Raw genomic sequence first — 27,031 nt, forward strand, 5'->3', positions numbered from 1 at the left:
ACAAACACACAGCGGCACAAGCATAGATATGCACACAACATAACCCGCCTGTGGTGTAGCGATAACTGGGGCTCCAAAAAGAAGTCCCTTTAATGTCATTGTAAGCCCTTGTCCTGAAGGGGGCTTTGTGTGCTGGTGTGTGTTGTCTGACTGTGTCTCACACACACACACCCGTGGTTTTTAGATGCACACCAAGGCGCTTTTCTGTATTTGTATGTTTTGGAAAACAATGAAAACTTTGAACTCACGATAAGGCGCACAGGGGAAGCGTTGGTCCACTATGATCCTGGTGTTATACGTGTATAGAAGAGCTGAAACTGTGAGTGTGTGTTGGAAAAATACACTTTTGGGCTTCTGCACACCACAAAACCTGGCATTTCTTCAAAACCTCTTTATAAACGGTTTGGTATGTAAACTGCATTTTAGGGCACTGAAACCATACTTTTTGGGAAAACTCCCTGTTAGGTGATATTCTAGATGCATCCATCCTTTTTTTTTTTTTGGTCTCAACTGACTTAAGACAAGTGGCGGGGTATACCCTTGGACTGGTCAAGTCAATTTCAGGGCACAATGCAGGATATGCTTGTATATAATCCCATTTTTCGTCAATTTGCCTAAATTAATTTTCAACAAATGCTTCTGATGTCCTTAAATGACCGCAATTGTGCCACCTATTGCTTTTAACAAAATGCATTTTTATGTGGATGAATAAAAACATTTTGTTCGAAATGGAAAAAAACAACCGTCTACATGTGACTAAATGACTTTGGGATTGGCTTACTTTGGTTTGATGTAGTTCCTCAAATAGTGGCCTTTGCTAGGATAGACGCCGTGGATCAATTCATCCCCAGGTGTGTCTCCCACTTGCGTCTACTCAAATAGACTTGTTTTTTTACCCTCTAAATAAGTGGTTCTTAGCCTTGTTGGCGGTACGGAACCCCACCAGTTTCATCTGAAGTTCACGGAAGTCTTTCTAATTTGGAAAAATAAAATATCATTACAGAACGTTATGTAGCGTAGCACTAACGGTTGTGCGTAAACATGCTGCCGTTCTGTCGACTCATGCTCTAAAGTTTCGGTGTGGGTGAAGTAATTTAATTACAATAAAATAATTTCATTAAAGTAAGTTAGCACCCATTATTTCTGTCATGTTGTAATGTTGGTTTGACCTGACTGATTAGAATACATGACCTGACTAGAGCAGTGATTTCCAACCTTTATGGAGCCAAGGCACATATTTTACAATTGAAAAATCTCACAGCACACCAACAAACAAAAATGTCACGCAAATTGAATACATTAATTACTGTATGTACTTCCTGCCATGTAATAGAAGACCATTCATTTGTTCTATCACTATGCCTCACTGGCATAAATAGATTAACAAAGATCCATTATTTATTGTAAATATTTTTTTTTGAGCAATTAAGTACACAAGTATATACAGTAAATGAACAGGTCATTTAAATAGACACATCGCTCCATCTTGTGATCAGATCGGTGATCGGTTATCGTTTTTTAAACTCTGTGATCGGCCCCAAAAGTCCTGATCGTGTAAAGTTTAGCTATTACATTATATGCTAATTTACTGCGGATATTGGGTATTTTTGGTGTCGTATGCGAAGAATATTTGAAAAAAGATCCATGACTGTCACGAGGCGTAAGGCAACATCAGCTGTTTGGCTGGTGGCCAATGGCGACCAGCGTGCCTCTGAATGATACAGCTCTTGGTATTGGGCCAGTAATTATCGTGGGATGTGCTGATGGCTGGATGTACTACACTATAACTGGGCATGAAAATACTTTTTTTTTTTTTTTTTTTTTACTTGAAATCTGGTTTACTTGATTGAGGTTAACCTGCTCAGTACCAAGTAGACTTTAATGTGTAGATTGTAAGTCATCCAGGTCATGCTAATCGTTAAAGGTTGATATGTAATAAAGAGGGAGCTGCATCCATCATATTTCTTCTGCCTGCAATGAGGGGATTTCCTGGCAAGGTCAAGCTTCTCCAATGTCTCCTCCTTGTTTTTTTTAATATAGTGGAAAGCACCTTTTATAGCAAATTGTCAAGGCTTTGGTTCGGGGAGACTGATCATTGAAGGCGAAATTACGTTTTATTCCATCGCAAAGATTGATTGAGAGTGTTCTAAAATTTGTATTCAGATGTCTCAAGAAGAATCTATCATTTGAGGGATTTTTCCACCATCTGTGGTTGGTTTCATGTCTCAAGCAAGTATGTGTTTCCATAAAAACACACGTGACACACTGGCCCACACCCGCCAGAAAGAATGGAGCGGTGGCTTTGGGCTAACATTCTTTTTTTCTTTCTTTCTTTTTTCCCCCCCCTTTCTTCCTTCCTTCCAACAGTTCTCCACTGCTTGTGACAAAGATATTAGTGTCTTTTACCTTAGCACTTGCATGTCATCCACTCCTTAACCTTTTCACTCTTTATTTGTCTCGGCTCTTCTCATTCATGAATATGTTAATGAGAGCGACAGGCTTACTGTCAACTACAATTGTCATCAACATATCCGTGTCCTCGGAGAGCGGCGATTGTCATTGGGAGCAAGAGGAGCTGCCATAAAAAAAATATTGAATTGCTCTTTCATTGTGACTTTGATTTTTGGCACGTTAATCTGTTGAACTGTTTCCAGTTTATACTCCTATCAACACATAGTTTATCCATATTGTGGTCTGCGAATGTGATTCCGATAATAAATATATTCGTGTTTTGTATGTTTTTAAAAAAAATAAATAAATTCGCCATCGATACAGCCATCTACATCCTACAAGGAAATTTGTTTTATCACGAATGGATAGGGAATATAATTACTTCCTCTCCACCTTTTTGACGTTAATAGATGATTTCTGTGCTCCTGCATGTACCGTTAATACCATGTAGCTAAACATCCAACAAAGTCGGGTTTTGTAATGCCATGTTTCTGAGTATCTCAAATCCCAACCAGAACTCTCCTTCAAATAACGTCTACTTCAGACCACAACACAAAGACTCAAAAAGCTGATTTTCACTTATTTTTGTTTTAATAAACCAAGCTAAAGCAATGTAGAAAAACAACCAATTAAAATGTTTATTATTATTTTGACACGTTTGTATCTCCTTTGGCCACCAGAAATGTCCTTCAAAATGCGTACTTCTGCTTCAGACTACAGCTTTTCAAGCAAAGATTCAAAGCGTTGAAGACAAGAGATGATTGCTGTTATTTCAATAATCTATCAGCCAAGTTAAAACAATGATAAACCAAAATGTGTTTTGTAACTGTGTGTTTTTACCAAGTATCTCCATTGGCAAGACATACTTCCACTTGTCACCAAAACTTCTCAGGCAAAGACCCATCATAAGGTGCTTAGGATGTGGTTATTTTTTTTATGAATAAACCAAGTTCAACCCGTGTAATTAAACCACCAATGAACATGTGTTCTATTACCCCATGTTTTGAACAAACACCTCCATTGGATGCCAGAGATGTCCTGCAAAATACAGACTTCCACTCCTGAACACAGCTTCGCAAGCCAAGACTCTGAGGACAAAAGCTGAATGTCTTTACAATGTTATAAAATTAAGCTAAAACCATGTAGCCCAACAAATAATGAAAACATGTTTTATAACGTCATGTTTTTTTACGAGTATCTTCGAAGGGCACCAAAACTGTCCTTCAAAACGCGTATTTTGATTCAGAACAAACCTTCATAGGCAAAAACTCACTTGGCGGTGAAGACAACAGCCGAGCACCATTATTTTGTTTGATGAAAAGAGTACTGAAATCCTTTCATAAGAAACGTAATGTTTTTGAGCAGCCAACTCGGGCCAACTCGGGCCACCTCGCCTTGTTTCCGCGTTTTGTTTTTCTTTTTTTCCCGTGGAAACTCAGCTTCATCTTGACTTGGCGAAGCTCGTTTTCCTGCTTCCTCGTGTTGGTCTTCCAACTCTGGTCACCTCGCCTTGTTTCCGTGTTTTGGTTTTCTTTTTTTCCCGCGGAAACTCAGCTTCGTCGTCTTGACTTGGCGAAGCTTGTTTTCCTGCTTCCTTGCGAACCATGGATTCGTTGATCTTGAATTCTCTTGCGGCTGCTCGATAACGATGTTCCTCCGCGTAACTGACCGCTTGCAGCTTAAACTGTGCTTCGTAAGCGTGTCTCTTTGTAGGCGCCATTTTCGGGGGTCTTTAGCCACACTGATGTTGTTTTGCACAATACACAGCCCGGCGCTATATACCTACTGGGGGTGTGGCTTTAGCATCCTCCTTCACGCACCCTTCCCCTGTCCTCAGCCATGTCCGCTTTTCCTCTGTGTAAGGAGCGTGTCGGCAGGAAATGCAAAAAAAAAAAAAAAAGTCAAGCGGAGTGCTCATCACACAACAACATTTATAGATGTTGGAACTCGGTGCACACATAAGGCTTGCCACATTATAAGGCGCCCCGTCCATTTTGGAGAAAATGTAAGACTTTTAAGTGCGCCTTATGGTTGTGAAAATACGGTACATCGTTACAAGCTTGATGTGCATGAACAACTTGTAACCGTCTGTCGTAGGAAACCATTATCACATTGACGCGTATGGCCTTGTGTGGACCACTAAAACATACATGTACAACAAAGATCAATTTACATTTTTAATTCATAAACTGTCAACAAACAGTACTTTGCAGAGCATTTATGTGTCAGTCAACCAAAAGAATCAACCCGTGTTTAAGGTAATTTATGATCCAGACTGATCTCTCATGTTGTTTGAGTCATGTTTTGTGCCTGCATGTTTCTTCCAAAGACTCCAGTGGGGGCCACTGTACATTTTCGGCAGTGTGCCCATGCATCCTGCAGCAGGCAGTTCCGCTCATAAATATCCCATTACATTAGTCACCACGACGATTAAAATAGGGAATGTCTTATACCGTGGGGCGCGTCTTTCCAGCCAGACCCATTCAAAATGGCAGCCTGGAGTTCCTGACTGTCCCCCTGTCCTTGTGTTTGTTTACATGGTCCTTTTAAATGTGTAATCCCCGTGTAATTAAACGTGATTTCGTTGATGGCCCTCTCGTACTTTGCAGAGGCACTGGTGCAGCGGAGTGAGTAAGCGCATGTGACTTGTGTTTTACGATTTTAATGCGTCTGTGTCAAGGCTCATCGTCGTAGTTGGAGATGAACACTGGCGTCTTTGTCCTGGCAAACTTACACTCCTCGAGCCGCAGTTGTGCGCTAAAAGCAATATCATCACATTTGAACATGTGCGCCTCACATATCGTAATTTTAATCTTATCTTTATGCATCACAGCGCATCCCTCTCCACTACTTTCTTTCCGTTTAATTTTGGAAGACAACCCTGTAGGATTATTTCAACACATTTTCCCTTTATCCCATTGGAAGGCAGTTCCAAGTGGAGGGGATTACCTCCGTTTATCCCTTTTCCTTTTCGTACAGTCACAAAGCAATTCAAAAAAACAAAAGGAGTCCTTGATAAGACATTTTATTTGCACACAACCTCAGCTAACCTCCGAACTCCTCTGCAGCTACAACCCCTGTGCAGGTTTCCGTCACAAGCCCCCTTTACACTGCCTGTAAAAGCTGACATTTTCCTGCTAAACGGGTGACAAAGTCGACATGGCAGATGTTGGATGTTGCTTGTGCTTAAGGGAATTCCACAATTTTGTAACCTGGATTTAAAGACACTCACTTCTCCCGCCCGATCGTGGCAAAACTAGACTCCTTGGTCACCTTTTCTTGAATTTGTGCATGTATTGCGTTTGGTTGAGTGAATATACAGGGGGTTCTCGGTTTATGACTGAGTTCTGTTCCGATAGCTGTGACGTCATCCAATTTGTATGTGGATCATTGTTTGTACAGTCTATCGCTACCCAATGCTAACACATTAATAAATACATAAAGTAAATATTTATATGAAGACACTTCTCGGCCACATAAAAGAATCAAATGAAAAACACCAAGTACGGCAGTAAGTGAGCGTGCCTTCTTGTGCTGCATAACCACTGTGCAAACTCCTTCATTGTGCATCGTTCATTACCTCGGAAAACCAGTACAGCCATAAATTGAGGGCCAGGTGTTATAATAAAGCTATGATGTTTAATGGGAATCTGACAAAATGTCCCCTGCTATATTGTGGTTCACCTACTGAGCCCTTGCTATATTGCAGATTTTTTTGCGGAACTCGTCTACTTTTGTCCCCGCTATACCGTGGAATCCTGCAGTTCATTGTGATAATTTTATGGCTTTTTACTGTATACTTACTTGCTATTATGCACTCGCATGTGGGAAAGGAGAGCCTGGAGCAGGAGCTGCTGTCGGTCACTGCTCAAGCCCAGACACTCACACGCAGACTCGCCGACGTCACGCGCCACCCACCAAGCCCCACCTCTTAGAGGCACTTATGTAAAACGGACGCTACAATACATACAGTATTTTTATACATTTTATGCTTCCATTTGTATGTGTTTGAATACATTTACTGTGTGTTTTAAGAGCATATTTAAATGAGTTTAAATGTGTTGAAAGCGCTTGGGGGGGGGGGGGGGGAATTATGTTTCAAAAACTGTTATATTGTCTCTGTATTTTGCGGATTTTCCCCTATAGAGAGTGTATCGGGAACGTAGTTCCCTCGATAAACGAACAGGGTTTCATCGTATACAAGGTGTAGAGCATTCTACGTTGTACAATGCGAGATGTGCCGAAGTGTGATTAGTTATCTATTTTCTCGCGGTTTCTGAGGTTTGTTCCATATTTTTATACATTTTGCTCTCTCCCACTCTGTTTCTTTCGCAGTATAACTTTGTGGGTAGAATCCTCGGCCCGCGGGGACTCACGGCCAAACAGTTGGAAGCAGAAACGGGATGTAAAATCATGGTGCGAGGCAAGAGCTCAATGAGAGACAAAAAGAAGGTAAGCACATACTGGTACAGTATATTTTAACCCCATTATTGTTTCATGGCACACTCCCTCGCCGCATCTGTTACGCCCAAAAAAAAATGTATGTTGCGTTAATTATTGCTCTGTGCAGGCGCTTGAGGTCACGATTCCTTGAGGTATGATGCAATAATTTCAAAGTTCCCCCGGTCTGTTCTCACACGAAAGCATCCTCGTTGCTGTGTGGAAACTCCACTCCGCATTTGGATGCCTGATGGCTGGATGCTGACATGTGATCTGTTTGCAAAATGCTGTGCAGTGGAAGGTAAAAGGAGGCAGTCGTAGTAAGGCAAGCAGGCAGACGGCCAAGGCCAGGGGCAGCCTCTATTTCTGGAGCCACTGAGTTGAGGTTGGAGGCACAAAAGGCTAATGCCATGTGTGCTTACGTCTTTGCATCCCAGTGCTGGACATAATGCTTCTTCTTACTGTTTATCTTTATTAAGTGCAATACAATAGCGTGCTATTTTTATTGCTGAAAAACATATTGCAAATTTTGGGGGAACGGATTAATGGCATTTCGATTCATTTCAATGGGGAAAGTTAATTTGAGATATAAGTGAGTTGAGTTAAGACCAAAGCAAGGAATGTCACCGGTGTTTGAGGAGCTGATAGGTTTAATCAGCATTGTGTCATCTCTCGTAGAGCTTGGGTGGAACTGCCGTTTTTTTTTTTTTTTTTTTAAAGAAAAAAAATGTTACATACTCCAGCTTTAATGCTGAGTACACGGATTTTAGGAGAGGGTCGTGATTGACAATCTGCAAGATGTAAAATATTCCTCAGGTTTTGGGGGAATACCGCTCCTAAAGTCTATTTCCCCACAATTTTTTCTAAAAAGTAATGTACTCTACCCATTCACTTCTTCGACCAGAGGCAAACGACCTGACAATACCTCACCATAATGATGTGGTATCAGCATCATATCCATTTATTAGAAGGAGTCATGTCGGTATTTGTGATGGAAAAAATCTTTCCGCTGGGATTAGTAAATACCGTGCTATGATCAGATACATCCATTCTAGACTTCTCCTGCATTTTATCTGTCTTCTTTCTTTGGTCTGCAGCTGTCAGCCAGGGATTATTTATTGTATTACATTTACATAAGGAAATGTATTTTATCCCTTTTCATTGTGGGAATACAACTTATCTGCACACACAAAGTCCACAGTGCATCGTTACACAAACAATTCATGCTTGCAGACGAGCACATTTTAGGCTGAGTCACAATCTTAGAAGCTCCCGGCAAACATTTTCTCTCTCTCGCTCCCTTGTTCTTTTATTTTCATGAAAACCTCCTATTCTTATTTTAAATTCTCTCTCTCTGTTCATTTCCCATGGAGTATGTTCATTAGAAGAGGAGACAATAAGGGCACTCTGCTTTCTCGTCACAATTAGATCCACAAGTAGTTTGAGTGGAGTGAACATATTCTGGCGCATACACAATTCCCAGTGCGCACCACATTCCTGGATCCCTGTCTTATCTAATTAAACTAACTTCTCGTTGCCCTTCTGTGTCTTACGATTTTGGTTTATGATGTGTATGGATTTCGCAAGTCACATGTTAGGCTTTCTTTAGAATTATAGAAGAATTACTGGCAGGCAAGATCCTTTCCAACTCTACATTCACATAGAACTAAGCACTAAGAATTTCACTTGTCATTTTGAGTATGATAAACGATTAATTGATCGTCTCTAATTCTGTTGTGTATTTGTGGAATTGATTGCTAATTAATAGATCCATTAGTGGTAGCCTGAGGCACATTCCAACCTAGGTAGAAATTGAGGTTGTCGTCACCGTAGGAATGGTACTCGGTCACCGAGTACCTCCTGTAGTTTTCCGTCTAAACATCATCAACATAGGATGTAAGTTATGGAAGGTTGAGATACAGCCTTTGCAAAGGCCATTTTAGCAACTTTATTACACTCAATACAGCACTGGCAAATTTAAAGAGACAATCTTCCATCCCATTAAAACCGACTGAACCCACCAATCCATCATTGTTAGTTGAACTTGCATATCTTTTTCAACGTGGGATCATACAACACACCTGCTACACTGTAAGGCAATATCGCAAAATTCTTTCAATTTATTTAGACTCCACACATTTTTTAATTATCAAGTTTAGGAGAGCACCTCTTACATTCATGAGAGACAACAGAGCCCCATATGGACAACAATATTGATATTAGTAAACAGCAAAAGGGTGAACCTAAGATTGGACAAAACTGGGACTGCAACTAACAACTGTTAATAATGATTAATCTCTCGATAATTTCCTTCAATCAATGAATGGATACAAAACATATTTAAATCGCTATTGATTAAAAAACAGGACATCATTATAAATTGACAGTGCAGAAAATGCCAGAACATAAATTGATTACGATTCAGGTAAGGCTGTCACGATCAAATCTTTTTGTACCGAGTATATAGCTATATCTTGAAGTACTCGAGTAATTACCACCAAGATACAAAATACAAACTTTTTTTTCTACTACTAACATGCATTTTATTCTTATTTATGAGGGCTGGATTTCTATCCTTAAACCACATATGTTGGTACTTAGTGTATGGCATAAACAAAAATAGCCTTTCCTAAACGTTTAGCATTCGTGATTAGCATTAGCATGCTAGGATTACCATTTTAGGTTAAAAAACATAACTACTATTCAGGTCATTCATCCATCATGTTATATGTACTTTTCACACGTAATAGTATCTTAAAAATCCCTTACTAATGCTCCTCTGTCGTTTTTGGCAATGCTTTTTTTTTTGTTTGTTTATGTGTGGCCCAACACTGCGTCCGTTTGCAATAAATGTTCTTGTGAAACACTGGTTTCGGGCGGACCCTTTATTATTTTTATTTTTTATTTATTTTCTTTTTGGTCCCGGTGGAGCTTCGAGGCAGAAATTCTGCATCAACCTATTTTTTAAGTTGACTTAGCAGGGTTCCCCCCCCGACCCCGCCGAAGCCCTAGATTCATTAGGTTACTGGTTTGGTCCGTAACATGTCAGAAAATGGGCAAAAAAGTTGATCATTGTTTTCCAAACTAAAAGCTGATGTTTGCAAATGTCTTACTTTGAAAACCAAGGACCTCCTGTATTAGCAACCCAACCTGTCAACTACCAACTGTAATTACCACAATTTCTACCGAGAATTTCCATTTAATTATCGTTCAACCGCTTTATCATGATATCATCATTGTCTGGATAATATTGGAATTTTACCGTTATTTTAAGTTACTCTGTGATTCTGAAATTTTGGGCTTGACTGAATTAGCGCCTGGACAACCGTGTCGTCTCTTGACACGAGAATGGCTTAAACTTTCAAAGGTCTGCCAGATTTTTATTTGATCCGTTTTTTCAGAGGGGTTTTGTCAGTAAAACCACAAGAGTCTTTGAAGTTGTCACATAATTACGACTCAGTCTCTGACGAAACCACGGCCGCCAGTTACCTCCTATAGCCGCATCCTCAACCCTCCCGTATTGTTCGGTTCATGCCCCGTGGCAACTCAGGAAGCCGTGGCAGCAGCTTTAGCCAGCGTGTTTATTCAGGATCCATTAGCGGTAGCACTTTTATGCTCTCAATAATTCAGCTGGTTGCTCCTGGGCCACGCCGGCTGACGGCAGTCGGGTTCACTGAATCTTGCACGGGTGTGTGTGTGTGTGTGTGTGTGTGTGTGTGTGTGTGTGTGTATGAGTGAGAGAGAGAGAGAGAGAGAGATAGGAAGGCAGTGAATCATGGGCAAGTGGAGAACAATGGCGAGAGATGGAAAAACAGTTCGGGTAGAAAATGGGGATGAAGGGGAAAATGCGGTTATGCGTACTTTTCTGGATTCCACGATTGCTTGTTTTCCTTCTGATGAAAGTCACTTAATGGGATAGGACTGTCTTCACTTTAGTTTTCCAACAAACAAATGTTGAAATATTACACCTTTGTTAAGTTGGCTATTTCGCCAATTTCTCTTAAGCCACAATTTTGGCTCCCACCTTCCACCCATACTATCTGTCTTGCCTGCCAAATACAAATGAAATGTTCTTGTCTTAAGCCATATTTCTTTAGCATTTGTAAGTGTCACTTTATAGTTGGTTTTGATTAAATCGTTCTCAATTTTATTCAAGCTGTTTACACAATGTGAAGAAAAGGACTTAAGTTGACGTTAAGGACCGCCTCCTTTACGACAAGCCTGACCTACGAGGTTTCAAGGTTATGAACAGTGCAAAAAGTGGTGTAAGAATATTTTATCATTTGGCAAAAAAAAGGCAAGCTTAGTTATCGCTGTACTTACTTTTTTTATTAGTAGGCCTAAAGGTATAAATATTTATAAATAATGACTGTACTACTTTGTTAGCATTGGTTTGTGATACATTACAGGACAATACGAACAATTTGGCTTACATCACTGCCCTGAAAACGAAACTTCATCGTGAACCAAGGACCAGCTGTATTGGCTATGAACACCCTTTGTTCTTAATTTTCTTTAAGGTGTGAGGATGTGCCAACTCCGTAGGAATTTTGAAGACTGGGTGACTTAAAAGTGTCTGCCGCGCAGTGTAAACGAACACATTGCATGTACGCTTTCAGCGTGACATTATCGAAATACGGCGATTAGTGACATATCAACATGCATCTTCAAAATCAGCCTACCTGTGCTAAATCAAACTACAGCGAAAGCACAGACCAGGTGGGTCAGACTTGTTTTCATCGTAGGCAACATTGTACTAAGGGTTGCCCTCTGAAAGCTAGTTATAGCGGTGAAATGAATAATTGGCAGGGGTGTAAGTGGATGCCAAAAAGTCACAGTTTGGTATTTTAGTATTTTATTTCAGCGTCTGCTAGTCAGAAGCTGAGGTGCACTGTTTTTGTTTCCAGGCTAGACGTGTGGCTAGTGTGCAAGACAGTTACCCTTCTTGTCCCTGACCTAATATGTCCGGTGTGGGAACCCTAATATTCTCCCGTCATATTGTATAATTGCCACTGCATTCGGACATTATCATTTCTATGGTGAGTTTTGAACTGGACCCAAGTTAGAGTACGGCACATGCAATGTAAATACAGCCTAGGGAGTCTAGATCAGAACTCATTAATCAAGTGATTAGGATGTGCGCATGTGTTAATTGACTTGCCGTTGTTGGTAAAATAGTCAAGTCCACCTTAAATAGGAGGAGGCAGAAGATATTAAAGGATAATAACCCAGCCGCAGATTACACTTAACACTGATCAAATGCCCCTTGCAACCTTTTTCTGTGTGACACATTTGTTCAGACAGGACGCGTGACACACCAATTCCTAAGAGAGCGGTCACTTTGCAACCAACACGGTAGTCTCTTGTATGTGATAGCTTACTCTTCTTAGGTTGTTGTTGCTGGTGATTCTTGTCATGTGCTTAGAAGCTGCCCAAAGGGAGGAAGCTAGCGCGCCAAGTCGTTTTTTATCATTGGTGTCCAAACAACAGCAAGGTAAAAGTTACGTCTTCCAGTTTTCACTTGATGCAAACAAACAGTTACAACTGCAATTGAATTTCATGTTTTATTTAATCGACCACTTCCACCGCTTATGTGAAAACAATTCTCAAATTGAAGCTTTGTTTCAAATTCCTTGTGTGTTTTTTGGACATAGTTGGCAAATAAAGATGATTCTGATTCTGATTTGTTTCCCTGGATGTACACTGGGATAGGGGCTGTTACAGCTATTTGCAAGCCCCTTTGACATTGCCAAACCGGATTGTTCACTGCTTTTTACCGGTCATTGGACTGTGTGAAAAGGGACCAAAATAGAAAATTGTCACTGTCGGGGGGGAAACCCCTTATGTCTAAATATCTTCAATTTCATATTTTTTCACAAATTAATGCTATTGCTCTGTTATTTTGTTGCATGAGTAACCAGTTTAAAGTGATGAAAATGTCTCAAGAACAAATTCATAAACTCTCTTGGACACTTGAACTGTCTAATAAGTATCTTAAAACTCCAGCTTTTCCTCATTCTGTGGGAGTCGTGCAACATTGTCACCTCAAGATTGAACGTCTTGATGTTTTTTTTTTTTTTCCAGACAATAAGCGAAAATAGTAGTATATTAGAAAATCAAATGAAAAGACAAATAGTAGGGAGGGGTCGTTTTTTTTGTGGGCTAAAAACACCCAGTTCAATACAGGGATGCATGATAACTAGGTTTTTTTGTTTTTTTCCACCAATAACCATTATCTTGCTGCTTCTCCAAATCGATACCGACATCATTTTTTAATGGTTCATATCGGGTCTTCAATGTTTTCCAGACTGCCAAACTGATAGAAAGCTGGAGCAGGGACCCCTTACTTATGCATATTGTACATACATAATTGTGTTTTATATTAAACTGGTCCTATAATAGAACGCCTTTTTATTGTCACAATAAAGACATTTAAATTTGTGGCTGAAAACTGCCGGGGGCAGGGGGAGTGTTGGTGCTGAGCGAAGCCGCCCAATGCGCCTCATTAGTGGATTGGCGGTCGCATTGGTCCTGCCGAATGAAGGAAGGCTGTTGTGTATTTTATTATAAACAATATCAGAATGGGGCATCATTCACCCTGCTGTATTCCACTTTCAGCCTGCTCCTATGTATTCAATCCTCTTCCTGCTCGTATTTCAAAATATAGCTCCCCATTCAGAGTAAGTCCATCACGCTAATGATTGACAAACGTTACATCACTTCCGGTAGCCCTTGTGGTGTATAGAGTAACTACACCCAGGCTGTCTCAAAATCAGTAATGTTCAAGAGCGTGCAATAAAACCAAATTTTTAGCCAGTCTATGGTTGACAACTTATTGGAAATTACGTGTATGTATTACAAAATATATTTGCATGTAAATATGAATTTTAACTGACCGCCATAAAATCCTTGCACCCTGACCTTTAATGACCGATGTGATTAATTTTGTCAAAAAAATATTTGTTTTCTTGGAAAGTTCAGTCTTTGTAATATGTATTTTCCTTTGTTAACATGAAGGTTTTGGCTTGTTATTGTCCTTCCATGTACCCTTCAGCTTTGTACTACTCCTGTTTAGACCGTTGACATTTAGCCCCAATTTAGAGCAGCCGCTTGGCTCAATGGGGGGAAAGTACTGTTCAGAGTTGAACCATTGCATTCATCCAATGGCGCATGTCTGCTATGGCCACATAGTCCAAAATCCATTGTAGGATTAACCTTCGCTCGTAATAGCAAGGGCTGAATTGCACGCTCTTGTGTGTTCTCGAGCATTACCAACCAAACTCCAAAGTGAAGAATTGTCACCACGTAGTGTACAGCGTCTCCCCAGTGGGTCGAAAGTTCTTCCTTTGAATCGACCAACCACATTTGTGACGTTCTGTCAGAAGGCACATTGTGACATTGCCTTGGTTGACATATACACACTCACAGCACTCAAGATTGTAGTTGACTTTGTGCGCGAGGACTGTATTTGATGGAGAGTAATTGCAGTACGCTCTTGTGCTTTTCCTTGTCTGGTCTAGAAGATGCTGAGTCTCCTTTGCCCCTTTATCCCCTAATGGTCCATAAGCAAACAGACATGGTGGAATATTGGCCTGAGCGCAGAAACAGACCATGTGTGGAAAAGGGGAAAACGAGAGCAGGATATTGAACTTTTTCTGTGCGTACGTGCCAGCGTGAGTGGTAAAGAGCATTGCCATGGCAACAGCTCTCGGTGGAGTAGAAAGCAGGTGGGTGGCACTCGGCTCCAAGCGTCTCTCCTTGGCGCTCCACGACTCAATTGAAATCACGTCAGGGCGCCACTGCCAAAATGGATTGTGGGGTGCACAATGGTGAAAAATAGCCGCGATCAGTGATGCTGCTTTGGATTGATTGGGGCGATAATTGTTACAATTAGAGATTGACTGGGTGAGCTGCTCCTATTCTTGATAGCATCTGAATTTTACACAGCGTCATAGAGTAACACGTGCATGTGTTCACACTGTTTGGTTTCTATATTTACTTTATAGTTTATTTCCCTCTTCACTCATCATTTTACGGCGGTACTGTATCTTTAGTCTGTGGAGTATTCACACATAGAGTAAAGCTAAAGTGAACCGAACTGCTCTCGGGAAATTTTGCCATCGGGCTAGACTAAAACAGCATTAGGGTAATTGAAAGTTGGCGAAACATACCGTTTTTCGTTTTAACCGATTCAAACCTGTCAAGTTGTAGTTTGTTACTCTGGTTCAATCAAAAATGAAGATACATAGTGCACATATTTTTTCCAATTTGCTACTTAACGTTTGTGAATTCCTTCCTTACACTGTTTGCACCCAACTGCATTCTACTTTATTTGTAGACCTACCTCGATCTGCTTGTTTAGTACACACTAGTGTTTGGATGATCGGGTTTACACTTGACCAAATTAACTATGCTGTTGGAGTAATCGCGACTAGGCCTGAAACAATTAATCAAGTAACTTGAATAAGTCGATTACAAAAAACGAAGCAAAATCTCTGCCTTGATGCTTCACATTTTCGCACTACAGACTCACTCACCGTTCTGTGTAGAAATAAGTTGCTGTGATGGCAACAAGCCAGGAGGATATAGTGTGTAAAAGTCGAAGAATGTCCAGTCTGCAGAATGAGGTGTCTATAAACCTAGCCCCCAAGGAGTTACATGGATACTCATGGGAGCAACCATTGTTCGCAAAAAAAAAAAAACTGATGCACAATGAGCAGTCCGTGAATTTCGATGACATTAAGTTAAAAAAATAAAGAAATAAAATAAAAAGGCTTCACCCATCTTTCAGATCTCGACCCGTTAATTTTTCACGGGTATTAATTGCTGCGGGGCATCGCGTCTTTCGTTTTCTTTTTTTTTTTTTTTTTTGTCTCCGTTAAGTGAGTGTTCTACTAAAGAAGGGTGTCGCTTAAAAGCAAAGTCTTAATGGCTGACTGAAGGAGTACTCCTGTCATCCCACCTCTCTTCACAGGACCACGTCGTCCTGTGATGTGTTTGTCGCCGCCGTGGTGCTCCAGCACCGCACTGTCATATTCACTTACGCATTTTGTCTCTTTCCAGGAGGAGCAGAACAGAGGAAAGCCAAACTGGGAGCACCTCAATGAAGACCTTCATGTCCTGATCACAGTGGAAGACACGCAGACCAGAGCCGAGATCAAGATGAGGAGAGCCGTGGAGGAGGTGAAGAAGCTCCTCGTACCAGCTGTAAGTACACGTGTTTTTTTTGGGGCCTGTTGGGTTCATTAAAGATCAAGAGCTGTGGTCAAGGTGACACAATGCTGAGTAGAACACTCTTCTATTCTTAGCTATCTTGGTCTGAAAAACAGAACTACATATGGTACACCGCTCACTGTTATCATCCTGTTTACGAGCATACGAGTACATAGACCATGGAAACAGCTTGGCCGTGTGGGGGGGGGGGGAGCAACGCTAGCGGCAGTCGCCCGCTATGACTGCCACATTCCATCTCCACTTCCCCCGATAGCTGCCGCCGCTATTCTGGCAGGCGTCGAGTGTTTTCCTTGCTGACTGCGGTGACCAGGTGGACGGGGCAGCTGAAGGCCCAGATTTCTCATCAGGTGGCACCACACTGGGGGCTTGGCGGTCTCGGGAAGCCGGGGACTAGTCAGTGCCAGGATGACAAGGTTGATGCAGTGAAGAAATTTGGATTTTAGACATTTTTCTGCTTTATAGGAAGGCAAAGGCATCTAACTTGTATAGAATGTTTTTATTTTTTTATTTTATGGCAGAGCAAGATATATTGGATTAATTGCCGTTCGTCTATCAGACTGATGGGGAATTTGTACCCAAGTTGGAATGCGCCAAGTCTTTAACCTACGCTAACGCAGTAGTAAAGTCATAATTACAGTAAATATTTTCATGAAAAACACTCGTAGGCCTTAAATATTAAACAAGAATGAAAAACAGTAAGTACGGCGATAACTAGTTCATTGTTACATAATGTATGTCGGAGTGGTCATAAACCAAGAACCACTAGTGGAGAGCAGCGTTGTCCCCATCCAATCATGTGATCAGAAATTAGGGCCGATCACGTAATGTTCAGCTGATCAGTACTGGGTGAAAAAGATCATAATTGTTTTATAAATTTTTCAATGTCACTGAGGCAAAATAATCCTGAGGTACAAAGATTAGCAAATGGAGCAGCAATAGCTCAGTTTTTTATTACACAATTATTATTTTTTGTATTTGTTTGGCGGTGTGAAAAAGACGTGCTGAGATTCTGCAAAAATGCAGAATAGGGGGGGGGGGGGGGGGGGACTAAAACCTTTTAAGCCCAGTGGTATAGCACTTATTTGTTCATACATGAATCAAAAAAAGAGACAGTTACCTATTGTTTCGGGGTGAGTTGATTGACAAAAGAGGAGCTACACCAAATGCCTCCATGCTCATCAAGCAGCAATACAAAGGCACTGCCCGATGACATTGCTTCTAGGCAACACACAGAGAACTACATTACCCAAAAGATTGTTACAGTAACAAAGGTATTCATTGTTAGGAGTGGAGTTAAGCGCTCTAGTTTTACTTCTACGTTGCACTGTGTGAAATTGATTCATTGACCATTTAAGATCTTTTTGTTACTGCGCTAAGTGCAAGAGAAGAGACTAAGAGAAAAGGTCACAATGAACTCGTGTTTGGTCACTTTCAGTCAGTTTTATTTGGATCACAATCTGATTTTGTGTATTAGTACAAATACATTGCTTGATGTAAACATGAACCAAAAATTGTCCCTTTTTCCCCCATTCTGATGACATATATTCAAAATCATTCAATGGATAGTTACAATTAAGATGACTATTATTGGAAACTGAATGGTACATACAGTATACACTATCATAAAACAATTGCAGGATGCCCATTAGGATGCATTGTGCACATCAACACCTATTACAGTTAGGTAGCATAATTGATTTGACTTTAATAAACCTTTAGTAGGCTCTACTATTGTTTTTTTTTGTTTGTTTGTTTTTTTGCTTGAGTGCACAAAAGCTCCCGTGGTGTTTATCCCCTCCCTTTATCCCTGACAGCATGTAAGTCACCTCATGTGCTTTTTCTTGTCAGTACTCCTTGTCTGCATCCTGACCGCCAGTTATTTCTTTAGGCACTTGTTTTGTTTCCTCAGCCTGTATGCACACACAAGATGTTGACACAGTTGAACATTGTCACGTGCGCACACTACCAAATGTGTGTGTGCCTACACAAATGCAACAATGAAGCAATCCTCTGCGGTGACAGTTGACTGCTGTATGAGTCACTGCAAACTCACACATACATGTGTATGCACAGCGCACACACACACACAAAAATCCCCCGTTGGTGACCCTTTAAGTTAATGACGGCTCTCCAAACATAACACTTATCTAGATGAAGTATGACAAAAATAGCTGGCATTTTTCTAGCAAATGCACTTTTTGTATTTTACAGCTTGACAAAGGCATTGAAGATGTGCACTGCCGTGAAAAAGTATTGGCCCCCTTCTCAAATTCTTATATTTTTGCATAGTGTCCCCACTTTAATGTTTAAGATAATCAAATAAATGTAAATATTAGACAAATATAACCCAAGTGAATGGAAAATTCAGTTTAAAAAAAAACTATTCCAAAGTTACCGAGCCCTGTGTGAAAATGTATTTACCCGCTTGTTAAATCATGAATTAATTGTGGCTCATCACAACTTTTGGTTAATTTTAACTGATCACACCCAAGCTTGATTACCTCCAGACCTGTTCAATTAAGAAATCATTCGAAATTTGTATGACAGAATCAAATCGGACAAAAGATCGAATAAAGCTGCAACAAAATGACATGATCCAAACAAATTCAGGAACAGTCAAGAAATAAATTGACATTTATCAGTCTGGAAAGGGTTACAAAGCCATTTCTAAAGCTTTAAGATTCCAGCAAACCATAGGGAGAGCCATTAACATCAAATAGAGAAAATATGGAACAGTGGGGAACCTTCCTAGGAGTGGCTGGCCTACAAAGATTACCACAAGAGAACATCAATGACTCATTCAGGACGCCACAAAGGAACTCAATGTGCAGTTTTGCTTTATTGTAGGAGTCTGGGGGGGTCAGAAAACCAGTCAGTATCTGGTGTGACCACCATTTGCCTCACGCAGTGCAACACATCTACTTTGCATAGAGTTGATCAGGTTGTTGATTGTGGCTTGTGGAATGTTGGTCCACTCCTCTTCAATGGCCGTGCGAAGTTGCTGGATATTGGCAGGAATTGGAACAAGCTTTCGTATACGCCAATCCAGAGCATTCCTAACATGCTCAAGGGGTGACATGTCCGGGGAGTATGCTGGCCATGCAAGAACTGGGATGTTTTCAGCTTCCAGGAATTGTGTACAGATCCTTGCAACATGGGGCCATGCATTATCATGCTGCAGTGATGTGATGGTTGTGGATGACTGGCACAACAATGGGCCTCAGGATCTTGTCACGGTATCTCTGTGCATTCAAAATACCATCAATAAAATGCACTTGTGTTCGTTGCCCATAACATACGCCTGACCATACCATAACCCCACCACCACCATGGGCCCACTCGATCCACAACATTGACATCAGCAAACCGCTCACCCACACGACGCCACACACGCTGTCTGCCATCTGCCCTGAACAGTGAAAACCGGGATTCATCCGTGAACAGAACACCTCTCCAACGTGCCAGACGCCATCGAATGCGAGCATTCGCCCACTCAAGTCGGTTAGGACGACAAACTACAGTCAGGTCGAGACACCGATGAGGATGACAAGTATGCAAATAGGCTTCCCTGAGACTGTTTCTGACAGTTTGTGCAGAAATTCTTTGGTTATGCAAACCGATTGTTGCAGCAGCTGTCCGGGTGGCTGGTCTCAGACGATCTTGCAGGTGAACATGCTGGATGTGGCGGTCCTGAGCTGGCGTGGTTACACATGGTCTGCGGTTGTACTGCCAAATTGTCTGAAACGCCTTTGGAGACGGCTTATGGTAGAGAAATGAACATTCACGGGCAACAGCTCTGGTGTACATTCTTGCAGTCCGCATGCCAATTGCACGCTCCCTCAGAACTTGCGACATCTGTGGCATTGTGCTGTGTGATAAAACTGCACATTTCAGAGTGGCCTTTTATTGTGGCCAGCCTGTGGCACACCTGTGCAATAATCATGCTGTCTAATCAGCATCTTGATTTGCCACACTTGTGAGGTGCGATGGATTATCTCGACAAAGGAGAAATGCTCACTAACACAGATTGAGACAGACTTGTGAACAATATTTGAGGGAAATTGCCTTTTGTGTATGTAGAAAAAGATCTTGGAGTCCAGCTCACAAAAAAATGAGAGCAAAAACAAAAGTGTTGCGTTTATATTTTTGTTCAGTGTATTTACTGGTACATCACAGTCATCCAACATGAATGAAATCTTGCATTTTTAGTTCTTTTTAGACATTAATGATATATTTCTAAATTTCAAATATATTTTTCTAAATTAAATAAAGCATTTAACATTTTTGGATCTAATTTTAAAATGTATGTTCCACAAAAGACAAGTCGCTTCTTTCTCTTTCAGATGTTAATGAAATGCTTTATCCCAAAAAATTTACTAATTTAATGGAAAAATATACATTAATCTTGTATTAAAAATGATAACATAAGATATTATGAAATCTAATTTTTCCAATGACATATGACTATGAGCCAAACAGTACATAGTGCATTAGAATGTTTTTGTTTTTTATCCAGCCCTTATCCAAATACTAACGCTGCTGTAAACCTGTCTTATGAATCCATATTAAAGATATATGATTGGCTCCTAATGAATGTTACCCCATAAGCCCACACTGTGTCAAATGTAAATTGCTCTTTTATTAACTCAGAATAAGTGTCTGTATGTCCCTGTATGTTCACTTGGTGTGTTTTATCCCCACTTGCAACCCCCCCCCATGCACCCGGTTTACCACATTTTTGTCAAGGCAATTCACACACGTCACAAGGGGGTTTTCAGGCCGAACTGAATTGGATTTAAGGGCAGCATTGGGACATAGTCGTTATACTAATGAAGGGCATCTTCCCCACATCTGGCAGTGTAAAAATCCCCTTTAGGAAAATCAGACTAGAAGCAAAATGAGGTGGTGTTTTTATTCCCTTTCAGTGAACAACAAAAAATACATTGTCCTCCTGTTTCCCTGTAGTTTTTTTAGTCAATGCTTGAGCTAAAATTAAGATGGAATAAAAAAGAATCGTCACTCCTTCTGTACCCATTCAGGAGGAATCTGGTATATGCGCAACCTACTTCCACATTTGGCAAAACAGGTCAAAGCGCTTCCTGCTCACATCGGGTGAACGGCGAAGGGCACCGTGACATGGCACACGTAGGACCTTTAAACAGCTACGTCTTTAATGCAAGATGTCACCATAGAGCCACCAAAGATGACAATAGCAAATGTTTAGGCTTTGTTCACGTTCACATATCATGTCATATTTATCTAAATTAATGATGTACATCTATTTGAACTTTTGTCCGAAGATACCGGCCATAAAGATAATTTTTTTAAGCAAGTTCTTCAATGCCCAATGTAAATGGATCACCTGATGTATGCAAAACGTCTTTTACCTACTTTAAAACAAAAAATGTGGGGCTGTGACGATTAATTGAATAACTAGATTCATTGATTTCAAATAAAGGTCCAAGTAAAATCTCTTACTTGAAGCTTCACATGAAGCACTTTCCCACACGGACTAATGTTACTCTTGCTGCAAGCACCACTCGTGTAGAACTTAATTGGCGCGATGGCGGCAAGCCAGAAGGCAAGAGTCCGTAAAAGACAATGTCTGAAGTTTGGGATCGGTTCACACTTAACAGGGAAACTAATGTGTACCACAGCAGCACATGTACGATTGCCAACGTAAGGATACATATTGTTAGATTGTTAGATTCAATCAAGCCTGCCCTAGTTCCTTATAACGTAATGTAATGCTCCCGCAGGTGGTCAAGGTTAGACACAGATAACGGACAAGTAATAAGAAAATTCATACATGAGCTGCTGTTGACCACAACTCACGTGAGCCACTCACCATGCAGACTGGCTGTGGTGTTAACCAGTTAACAGGCAGCCAACTCTACTCTCTCATTCGCTAGCTCCCACGTCGCTCACCAGGCAAGGTCCTGTCTTTTAAAGCCATACACACTTAAAGTACAGATAGAACTGTAGAACGTGATTATGGCGACCACAAGTAGACAAAAATAGTACCTGCACCTCATGTGCACATTTTTTTGTTTATTAATGTAAAGTCAATTTTTAGTTGATTACTTGATTAATCGACGGGATATTAAGTAGAATACACAGTTCTAAAAATACTTGATCGTTGCAGCCAAAGTAAGAATGTTATCAGGGTACATTAACCAAATGAATGTACATTACATTGACAGTTGTTTAACACCCTGTCAATCAGTAAGTCTCACGGCGCAGGAGAACTCTGATTGTATGTTGGTAGAGCCTCCCCTGTGTCGAGGTCTTTTGCTCCTTCGGTCCTGTAAACTTTGGAACCTCTCCCCCACATTAACTTGGAGTCGGGATAACATCTGCGAGATGAGACACACACGGGAGCAGTCGGAGATGGGTGGGAGAGCATGGTTACAGCCACTCTTTCAAGTATGGATTTCCTCGACTGATCCAGCCCTCACACACACACACACTGTGCAGGCGCTCAACCTGCATCCGTGTACATGCAAACAGACACACCCTCTTACACACTAGACTAAATTACCCTGCTCATCATTTGAGTCTTTGGTTGAGGCCCTCATACAAACCAGAGGCACACTGCACTTTGGGTAACCTCCACTCAAATGCTTATATAAAACAACAGGACAGACTCAGAGTCTAAAATGAGGCAGTCGATGGAGTACCTTACCCCTAAATTTGAACTAATGGTAGCTGAAGGCAGCCCAGTGGACCAGTAGATGCACAGTGTGGGGTGCAGTTCTGATGTGGGTTTCATGTTCTCCCCATGCTTATGTAGGTTTTCTTTGGTTACTTCTTCCCACATTCCAAAAACATGCATGTTAGGCTCATAGAAGACAAAATTTTCCATAGGTGTGAATTGTTGTCGGTACGTACCCTGTCATTGAATGGCTGGCAACCAGTCCAGGGTGTTCCCCAGGTCTTGCCCAAACTCAGCTGGGATTAGGATCCAGCTCACCAGAGACCCCAAAGAGGACAAATGCTATAGCAAGTGGATGAATAATAGCCTGAGGCCATTCTGTACTTTTAAAGTACAGACAAAAATGTACGGAAACTTTCATTTGGGTAAGTAGGTGAATTACAGTGGAACACTCTTAGGTCGCTGATGTTCAGATTTTAAACGCAAAAATTCCCAAAGAATTAATGGAAAATGAACTGTCACACTCATCCATCCATCTATTTTCTGTACCGCTTATCCTCACTAGGGTCGTGAGCATGCTGGACCTTTTAATTGTTTAGGTACTCTAGTAACTAATATTGTCTCTGTCGGGTGGAATCCTTGCATTCCAGATACATTATTTTTCAGAAAATTAAAAAATTGGACTTTTTTGGGGTTATTGTGTAGTTAAAGAGAAAACACTATCAATTGGTTCATTTTTTGGGGAGGGACTGACAATAGCATCTATTTTTGAAAAAAGATGAAATTGAGCTAATATAGACATAGCTTTCCACACAACAGCGACAACGATAACATTCTTAACGCTCACATATGTGTAAAAAGGCATTATGTAATGTTAATGTAAAACTTAAAAACAACAAAACCCTCTTGAGGAATAGTGATATCAGTGTAAAAATAAAAGAAAACCTGTAAAGCATAACAACAACAAAACACTCCACGTTAACTTTCGCGAATCAGTGGCAGCGGAGCTGGTAAAATTTGTCGTCTTCTACACGTCTTGTCGAGCCTGCTGCTTCTTTTGTAAAGACCTTAGCATAAAAAGAATGAACTCTGCATAGTATGCTGTTTCATTGGCTTTTTTGCAAACGTCTTATCTTTTTTGTCTGTAATTCAAGTCTGATCCCCAGATTTTGGGAGCATTTACAGGGGTATTCAATTTCAGAGCTTCCACTGTTTTGGGATAGATGTGCTCTGCTTCCAGTGGTAAAACACTAAAATAAAGGCATTTTAAAAAATAAAAATAAAAAAAACATGGTTAAGTATAATATCACATTACACCTAAACTGAAATCATCAATGTGTGCCATTGGCCCTTGCATTATGTTCATGTCTAATGTTGATATGAAGAATAAAGCATATCATTTGCTTTGTAAAGGAACAGAGCATAAATCCCCAAATGTAAATATAAACATGTTGCCCTGGAGACAATTTCACAGTGCAGCATATTTTGCACACTGACAGATTTAAATTGTTACGCTTTGGAGATAAATCAGTGTCGTTCAGAATTTCAAGTGTTTCAGTAGCCCAAATAGCCTCAGTTTAAGATACTGTAAATGTGTGTTTGTACTTGCAAATATGCTTGAGTAGTACATCTACTGAATTATTAGCATCACAGACATGGTCTCATAAAGTAAATACTACAAAATAGATAGCTCCCCATTTAGACGGACAAGTCCGCACTGATCATTCTTATTCAATAATCGGGTTTTGTCTTTATTCTGTTTCAACTCTCATTCTCTCCTCCTCCTCTGTCAGCGGTGTATGACAAATGAGTACACAACACCATCTGGCCGCATCCATCCATGTGTGCCTCCCCAGTTAATGAGGTTTATTTTCTTAGGTCCAAGCCATCACTGTCATTCTCCCATATTTACTCTTAATGTACCTCATGCATGATATTTATTGTCTTATCCATAAGAAGGAGGGAAAACCCATCAGGTCCCATTGAAGCTAAAGTATTTTCTAGCTTATCCCTACCTCAATGTGAAGATGCTTTTTTATACACCACAGTGTACTTGAGCTAACGTCAAGGTTTATGCTTGTTTGATGATAAATGATAATGGGAAATCTTTGGGAAAGGCCCTCTCGCTCGTTACCTATAACCCAACGGGATCCAATTGAATAAAAGCTAGGCTGTGTATATTTCGCAGTACCTTTCCACAAGTGCAATGAATCACATCAAATAACGCAAAGCATTGTTCACCTTGTAAACCCCTGATCAGTCGAATCAAAGATAACTGTCAATTGGGTGACGGTCTTGTGTATTGTTCTGCCGTAAAATTCATATACCGTAGGTGTATCAGCCTTAACTGACTACAAAAACTAAATAATTAAAAAGTATGAGTTTTTTTGTGGAATTGTCGATTAATCATAAAGCATGTGGTTCACCGCCCAAAGCTGTTTTCTGTGTTCCACATAAATATGAACATTCATCCATCCATTTTCTATAGCGCTTTACCCTCATTATGGTCTCGAGTGAACTGGAGCCTATCCCAGCTGACTTTGGGCAAGAGGTGGGTACACCCTGGACTGGTAGCCAGCCAATTGCAGGGAGCACATAGACTAACAACCATTCAAATTCATAGTTAAGGACAATTTAGAGTCTTAGATGAGACTTAACATCCATGTTTTTTGGCATGTGGGAGGAAACCAGAGTACCCGGGGAAAACCCACGCAAGCACACAGAGAACATGCAAACTCCACACAGGAAGGCCGGAGCCCAGATTCACACCCCCAACCTCAGATCTGTGATGCAGATGTGCTAACCACTCAACTACTGTGGCGCCGAACTGTAAACAATTATATGTTAACGTCAGTGGTAGTCAGAAGACCTTGTATACTGCGTTCTGCAGTCTGTTCTATGCAATCTTGCCAAGGAATAAACTGAAAGGACAACTCTTAGTGTTTCCCATTGTTTATTACAGTAATATAGAACACGTTGAAATGCATTTTAATATCCCATTTTGATGACTATGGAGACCTCAAGTAGACCAAAACTGCGGGTTGGTGTTTTTTCTGCCAACTTGGCAGCACATTTCCCTCCAGACTTTTATTAACCTTCATCAGGCTAATAAGAGTTGTGCTGGATCATATTAACCTAAGGTGATTTATACCTCCCTGGATAGCAACAGGCTATGGGTAAGGCACAGTAGACATGTATGCGTGCACGCGCGCACTAATTATGTTTTTAATTTGCCTTCTCGGTTCTGAGACCTCTCATGAAGTGTTCCTCCTTTTATACTAACCACGGCGTAGTCACGGTGACATCCTAGTGTGTAGTTGTTTGTTGCGGCCTTTTTGTCTCGAACGGTCGTAGGCAGCGCAATCTTTTTACCCCCCAGCCACCCTCTTGTCTTTAACCCTCATCCCTCTTTCCATTATGATACTCATTTATCCAGCCTTCCCATTAGAGGTCATATATGAGACGAGCCATGCGTTGAAATCTTCTATTGTGATTGAAACGCAATGTTAAACACCAAGATCTTGTCTTGTTTTAATAATATGAATTAGCCACAAATGTAGAACACTGGAACCTCCAAGTTGTTGCCATTTAAAACAAATATTGCCATAGGAAATGTAATATTTTTTTCTGGCCTCAGTGTCACCATTGTAAAACCTTAAGGCAACGTTTTAAAGAAATATTTCCCATTCCTGTCAAACAACTGTATGAAGCAGTTACCAACTGAATGATAAAACTAAACTTGAAGGGACAAGGAAGAACAATATTTTATCCCTAAATCATAAGTTCCTATTGAGTTTCTATCACACTTTTCCCCATCAAAAAAAAAGTCCAAGAAAAAGCAAAACACTGAAGTCTCACGAGATTTGCTGAAGTATCACGTAACATCAAGCATGATGATGCTTTTAAGTTGTTAGGCATACAGTATTTTCCCCCAAAACGTTGGTTCTCTGAACTGTATCAGTTTGGGGGGGGGGCTTCATCTTTGCAGGTTGCACTTCATTAGCATTTCTGCAAGTTAAACTTTGCCAGTAATAATTGAAGTGTAAATTTTAAAAGGTAAGCATGTGAGTAGTGTTTGGTGATTATTTACTTTTATTTACTTTTTGTTTTTTTAAATCAATACCTGGAAATAAGAACTGATGCCCAAGAGTACATTTTTTACATCAATTTAGCCAAGCGTACTTGGCGAAGCCCTTAATACAGGTATACCTGGGCGGCCTGCCCAACTCATTTATTTAGTGTGGGGGGAAA

The 27,031-nt window shown here is 40.6% G+C and overlaps 1 protein-coding gene across 6 annotated transcripts in view; it reads left to right on the forward strand.

Annotated features, from left to right (window-relative positions):
* Window positions 1–27,031, forward strand: part of qkia (QKI, KH domain containing, RNA binding a) — a 92,404-nt gene that overhangs the window by 39,456 nt on the left and 25,917 nt on the right. For all 6 annotated transcript variants that reach the window (XM_061795150.1, XM_061795147.1, XM_061795148.1 and 3 more), the window contains exons 3-4: window positions 6,787–6,903; window positions 15,955–16,098. In XM_061795150.1, coding sequence (XP_061651134.1) covers window positions 6,787–6,903; window positions 15,955–16,098 — 261 coding nt within the window. The remainder of the gene's footprint in view (window positions 1–6,786; window positions 6,904–15,954; window positions 16,099–27,031) is intronic.

The sequence above is a fragment of the Phyllopteryx taeniolatus genome, chromosome 13 (genome assembly GCF_024500385.1).
Source record: "Phyllopteryx taeniolatus isolate TA_2022b chromosome 13, UOR_Ptae_1.2, whole genome shotgun sequence".
Taxonomy (NCBI): domain Eukaryota; kingdom Metazoa; phylum Chordata; class Actinopteri; order Syngnathiformes; family Syngnathidae; genus Phyllopteryx; species Phyllopteryx taeniolatus.